This window comes from Micropterus dolomieu, linkage group LG07 (genome assembly GCF_021292245.1).
Source record: "Micropterus dolomieu isolate WLL.071019.BEF.003 ecotype Adirondacks linkage group LG07, ASM2129224v1, whole genome shotgun sequence".
Lineage (NCBI taxonomy): Eukaryota > Metazoa > Chordata > Actinopteri > Centrarchiformes > Centrarchidae > Micropterus > Micropterus dolomieu.
Genome location: NC_060156.1, coordinates 25,635,730 through 25,641,729, shown reverse-complemented (window position 1 = coordinate 25,641,729; position 6,000 = coordinate 25,635,730). Strand labels below are relative to the sequence as shown.

The following is a 6,000-nucleotide window of genomic DNA, read 5'->3' as shown; positions in this document are numbered from 1 at the left end:
TTTTTTTTTAAACCTGGTTTATTTGAATTTGTTGTTTTTCTTTAAAAACTTAATAAAGACCTTTTCATCAGTCTTTAAGTGAAGTCTCAAACATTTTTGCAGGCAACCGTAGACTGTAGACAAACATTGCGCCAGCATTGTGTGTGTTTGTGATCTGCACATTTCATATTGCAATCTCATCTGTATGTAGGGCTGGACAATATGTGTTATCACAATAAAAAATTTCATATCTTTTGAAATCGATAATTATCACCATATGTATCAAATCGTTATTTCTTTCGAGTTTAAAGGCTGATTTTTGCTCCTGAGTGAAAAATGATGGTTAATTGTGGTTTTAACTCTTCTTTATGGTCAGCACTTGATGCCAAACAGTGGATCTCTTCACAAGTCTGAGGAAGAACCCTCAAAACAATAATGATAAAATTTTTGTCAACAAATGTATGTACTGATAACGACTTATTTTCCAGTGATATCTGGTTGGTAGTGGTTTTAGAGATTAATAGGAGGTTGGTCATAAATTATTCAATCCATGCTGTTCACCTGAGAAGTCTGTTCCACATCGCTGTTACAGGCTTGTGTTCCCCCAGGAGGATTACCATATTCACTGTAGCCTCACTGCAGCCAAACAATGTTTACGATTTTGTATCCTCATGTAAACTGAAGGTCCGTACGGTTATTGCTCTTTGACAGTTTACAGTCATAGAGAATTGTGCGGTGAGTACAAATGCTTGTTTGCATGTTGTTCAATTTATTTTAATATCTAATGTTTTAAAACAGTAGGCCTCTGTCTGTAAAATTTGATATCGCACCAGATAAATGGATTCTGTTTTGGATTTGTTGCACACAGCTGTTTAACCATTACTTATAGGGAATGCGTTTTTAAGGTAGACTAAACTACCTGGACCGTTGTATCATTAAATTTGTTGGTAGTTCTTCATGTGGGTCCAACAAGGTATCAGGTTCATGTCCTGACTGTTGCACTGCACTCCTTGGCAGTGAATTAACCTCTTATTTTTAATTTAACGATGTTATGCAAGCTAGCCCTTCTTTTCACCAGAATATGAGTTGATTGCCCTGTATTTCAACTTCACTAATTTCTAGTCATCATCTTAATGACAAAGATAATACTGTATTTAGAAGTAAGAAAATATTAAGATGTTTTTCTGTTTTTCCAGAAGTCCTACATGAAGGAATTGATTCACAAAAATGGAGGCAAGACAGCTGAAAAGAGATGTTGAGGCCCTTATGTGAGTTCATATTAAAAGGCCAGAGATTGTTAAAAAGTACAATATGAAGCATTTTTTTAAATGGCAACTGATTAATTTTGTTCTTTATCTGAACAGTGGTGATTACATTGGGCAGAAACTCAGAGAAAATTCTTTTGATCCAAAGGGCAAGGGGACCAACACAATGCTCGACGACCTGGTAAACACATTAGATATCTTGTTCTTACCTGAAACACAGCTAGTCATTGTGGCTCTGTGTTAACTGCCACATCAGTTTGCAGAAGATGCAAAATTAGGGGGCAGAGCTATACAAACTAAAAATGAATCCACTAGTAGCTGCCACCGCTACTTTAGAATGTCAATGCATTATTTGTTTGTGCATGTTACAGGCTCACTATGACCTTGCCATTAGTGTTGCCCTTTGGTGGTTGGATAAAGAAGAGGGACGGGATGTGCTCGACAGGGACATCATGTAAGCTGCTTGTGCTTTTATAGAGGAAAGTTAAAGCTATAGGCCAATGGTTTTCAAGATATGGAGTTGAACGAAGTTGAACAAACATGATTTACACTTGACTGCACACCTGAAAAAGTGAACTTTTCTTGGCTTTTGAAAGGGGGTCATGACAGAAAATGTTTGATAACTGCTTTTTAGGCTAAAGCTATCACAATTTTAACTGAAAAACACTGACCTGCTGGTGGATGTGTTTGAAACCCACAGTCTTACATGAGGTTTTAGTAAAAATTCTCCCAAATTTCCAAAGCTACCACATTTATAAAAAATTGAGGGGTGACAGCTCTATGTAGATATGATACATGTAGACACACAGGGATCATAGACAGCCTGTGGTAGAAGTGTACAAGGTAATTGCTAAGGGACCCCAACCTAGGTAGAAATCTTTGACTGGTTGGGTTTCTCTGGCTGCATCTGTGTTCACTGTGGATCTACTAGATCCAATTTATACTAATTCAGTAGATAAATAGATTTTGTTAAAATATTAAATGTTACAAATCAACTACAAAAACTCCCCATGAATCTACTGTACATGTAGTTATTTTTAATGAGACTTCTTGCCACTTTCCTCTCTACCACAGCAGAGCAACAGGCAGCTCAGGAAGTTCCCTGTACCCTAATCGCTTAGAACGAGAGGCTATGATCCTGTCATCCTTTGCCGGGGTAATTATGGTAAGAGTCATTTATATATGAATGCAGCTTTTATTAAATCTTGATGTCCCAGTAAGGTTAAAATATGTGAATGGACTTATTTTCATTTTCGTTATTTAATTTTTTTAACTTAGGGTGCAAATGCTGTATGCATCTAGCTTGGGCTTAAAATAAAAACAATCTCTGAAAAGAAGTACAAAGTAGTAGAGGAACAGGGAAATTGACAGAAGTAGAGATTGTGGGCACTCAAATGGGATACATCCATGTCCTCAATAATAATCACTATTCAAACTCAAACACAAAGGTGTGTTCGAATTCAAGCATGCACATGAGAAATGTTGGTCCAATTAAAGAGTCTTGCTTTAATCTCCAACTTCACTAAGGTTAACTTCATGCTGCTGACCTTTGCACAATTTGCCTGCTTCAGAATAGCCTGCCAGTGGAGGAAATCCTGGCTCTGTACAGGTGTAAACCAGCTGCTTCATACCCCAACCACCAATCCAAGGTACAAGTAACCTGGCTAATATTTAACACTCCTGTTTAGAAACAGATAAAGTATGTGTCTAGTTATTTTGTACACATTTATAGAGGTGGCTGCCATTGGTTTTGTAATCTTCCCAATTGTATACAGTAGTTGTGGTAAATTCCACTGTTTTATAACCCTAGAGCACAATCGTCTACCCCTTCACTCTGTCCTACCATCCGTTTGCCATGCTCGGCTCTTACAAGGCTGTGCACCACTCCAAGAAGCACAGTAAGTGTGTATAAATATTCAACAGGTATCTGGAATTATCTTACACCGTGGTTCCCAAACATTTACCCTTTATAGCCATTAGTCAAACAATGTTTACTCATGACCTCCCAATTTCTGCCTTCTGAAATGGTTTCATTTATATTATGTTTTTGGATTAAAGACAGGGGAACAAAACATTTTCCATAACATAATTGGGCTTTATTCTTGACCTTGTAAACACCAGCTTGACAAAATAATTATTCAGACCACCATGATAACCGCTGAAGAGTATTACACAACGTAGCTGAAAGCTTTGGAAACAAGTTGGACCATGTGTTACAAATTGTAAAATTGTGTAATTTATTGGAGCGAAAAGTAATTTTTCTGTTTTTCTGAAAAGTAAAATGGTTATGTGGCACTTGAGGTAAAACTGTTTTGCAGGCTGACATCTTTTAGTCGCCATACTTCTTGCCTTGCTTTCAAAGATATCAAGCTTGCACAGGCAGTGGGTAAAGGGAGGCACGGCCAACCTCATAGCCTGACTCATAGGAACTACCTTAAATACTACTAAAGTATAATAGCACTCCTAAAAGTCAATTATGGCTTTTTGTGTGGCACCTTAACATTTCCAGTGGCCACATCTGGCCACCCATATGAAAAATTTCTGGGAGTGCCACTGAGCTCTGGTCTGTGCTCTCTCACACAGTGAAACTGCCTGCTCCAAACGCCATGAAAAACACTCAGCTTGCATGATAAATTTAAATAAATAAAGTTAAATTTTAGATATTCTATCTATTTATCATTTAGAAAACAGAATAGGAAACACAAATATTTTTCCATACTCTCTTTGCTTTTCCATAGATTTTCAGACCAGAAATGATAAAAAATCTTTTCCATACTGTGTAGGAACCTTTTGTAATGGGGTAAAAGTATAATGTAGCATAAAATGGAAAGAGTAATAAAGTACAAGTACCTCTAGTTGTACTTAATTACAGGATTTAAGTAAATAATTCACCACTTCACCTCATCACAAGACCTTATCCTTTAGGGGGGGTACCGACCCCCTGGTTGGGAACCACTGATCTAATAGTCCTGTTTTAAAATCCTGAGCAATCTTTTATAGGTCTAAAGTTGAAAAGATGGCTGTCTGAGAGGATGAAGGCTAGTGCCCCTCCTGCAAAAGTTTCAGTGCAGTCATCATCATCTTCCTCCTCGTCTCACTCCTTCCTCAGTGTGAGTAACAGCATGCTTATCTATCCTAATCCTAATATTTTACTCCAGATTATTTCAGAGGAAGGGAAATCTGAAATATAATGGGAACTAGAAGAAAATTTTAAAACTTTAAAACAATCAAGTTTCAGGCTGTTTTCAGAACTATGTCTTTGTTTCTTTATGGGTGCATGAAAGTGTACTGTACTGCCACCTTGTGGATCTAAATAGACAACTCTATATCGCCTCACCACCTTTATCAGTCATTGTATGTCCCATAAAAAATAGTGAAGAAGGAAATTTTAATCATCTTTCAAAACATAAAGTGATGAATGTCCCTAAACCTTCTCCAGCTAAACGAAAACCAATCAGAAATAAATTTGCTTCGGTTTTCCAAAAGTCCATCCCTATTTCACAGAATCATCTTGGATCCCTGTCTTCAAATATCAAACCTGCAGCTAAAAACCTGGGTTTGATATTTGACAGTGACCTTTCATTTGAAAAAAACAAAAATAAATACAAATGTTGTTCAACATCATGTCTAACAAAGGAGCATCTCAAAGAACAGATCTCTTTACTCGGGCAGGGCTCTGCTCACTGTTCCCGAGTCCCGGCTCAAGACTAAAGGCTTTTGCAGTCAAGGCCCCTCACCTCTGGTACTCCTTGCCTGAGGAATCAGAAGCTTGCTGAATCACTGACAATTTTTCATCTTTTAAATCACTTTATAAAACTTTTATTTTATTAATTCTAGTGTACTGTTTTTTTTGCCAGCATGTCTAGTTCTGTTTCATTAGTAGTCCTTATTGTGTTTTATTTTACTGCTGTACTATGTTTTTTCCTCAGGGCTGAGGCATTATCCTTTTCAAAAGCGCTATTTAAATAAAGTTTATCATTATTATTACCTCTCTCTTTCTCTGTCAGGACAGCAATGATTCCCACGAGGAAAGAGCTGAGCACTATGAGGGTTCACAAGAGTCTCTGCAGGACTGAAGTCACCCTCCAGCAGCACCTCTTGGTTTTGTCCACATGATGGACATATGTATTTCTTCTACTTCTTGTACTTCTATTGTCTTTACTTTTGGATGTTCACTTTATATTCTCACAATGACAATCTTTAAACTTCAATCTTTAATCAGTAACTGAAAAGTTCAGCATAAGCAGGAGGTTGATAAAGACAATTCTCTATTTACAAGCGTGGTAATTACATTTAAACAATGGTGGTTGTGGCTGACAGGCTGTTTGTATAGTGCGTTTTAGCTAATAAATGACCCGTTTAGAGTTATCAGTAAAAGACGGTCGACATATTTGACCTGAAACTGGATAAATGCTGTTTAATAAAAGAAAAAAGAAAACGCAGAAGACAAGATCTCATCAGTCCTGTTTTAGCATCCCTTCACTTGTTACCTGTAAGTTTTAGAATTGATTTTAACATTTTACTGATCACTTTTAAAGCAATTTATGGTTCTGCTCCCAGCTACATTGATTCAGTTGCTCCTCCCATATGAGCCAGAATGCAGCCTCAGATCCTCGGGCAGAGCTAAGTCCCGGCTTAAGACCAAAGGTGACCGGGCTTGTGCCGTTAGGGCCCCTCAGCTCTGGAACTTCCTGCCTGAGAACCTGAGGCTTGCAGGTGACATCATTTAAATCACTTTCTAAGACATATTTTTACA

At 37.5% G+C, this 6,000-nt stretch overlaps 1 protein-coding gene across 4 annotated transcripts; it reads left to right on the top strand.

The window, feature by feature from the left end:
* The first annotated feature begins 9 nt into the window (after nt 1-9).
* LOC123973794 (uncharacterized protein C2orf80-like) lies at nt 10-5,379 on the top strand. Of its 4 annotated transcripts, none has more exons than XM_046054107.1 (8): nt 10-1,247; nt 1,344-1,425; nt 1,616-1,698; nt 2,319-2,409; nt 2,816-2,893; nt 3,055-3,142; nt 4,245-4,354; nt 5,252-5,379. In XM_046054107.1, the coding sequence occupies exons 1-8, from the start codon at nt 1,207-1,209 to the stop codon at nt 5,318-5,320; spliced, it is 642 nt and encodes a 213-aa protein (XP_045910063.1). In that variant the 5' UTR covers nt 10-1,206; the 3' UTR covers nt 5,321-5,379. The 4 variants fall into 4 exon arrangements, with proteins under 4 accessions (XP_045910063.1, XP_045910064.1, XP_045910065.1 ...); XM_046054108.1 differs by having other exon boundaries at nt 5,257-5,373; XM_046054109.1 differs by lacking the exon at nt 4,245-4,354 and having other exon boundaries at nt 5,252-5,362.
* The last annotated feature ends 621 nt before the right edge of the window (nt 5,380-6,000 follow it).

Coding starts and splice junctions, on each gene's coding strand:
- LOC123973794 (XM_046054106.1), top strand. CDS start 1,207: ATGGAGGCAAGACAGCTGAAAAGAGATGTTGAGGCCCTTAT. Junction 1,426..1,615: donor ACACAATGCTCGACGACCTG/GTAAACACATTA, acceptor TGCATGTTACAG/GCTCACTATGACCTTGCCAT. Junction 3,143..4,244: donor GCACCACTCCAAGAAGCACA/GTAAGTGTGTAT, acceptor AATCTTTTATAG/GTCTAAAGTTGAAAAGATGG.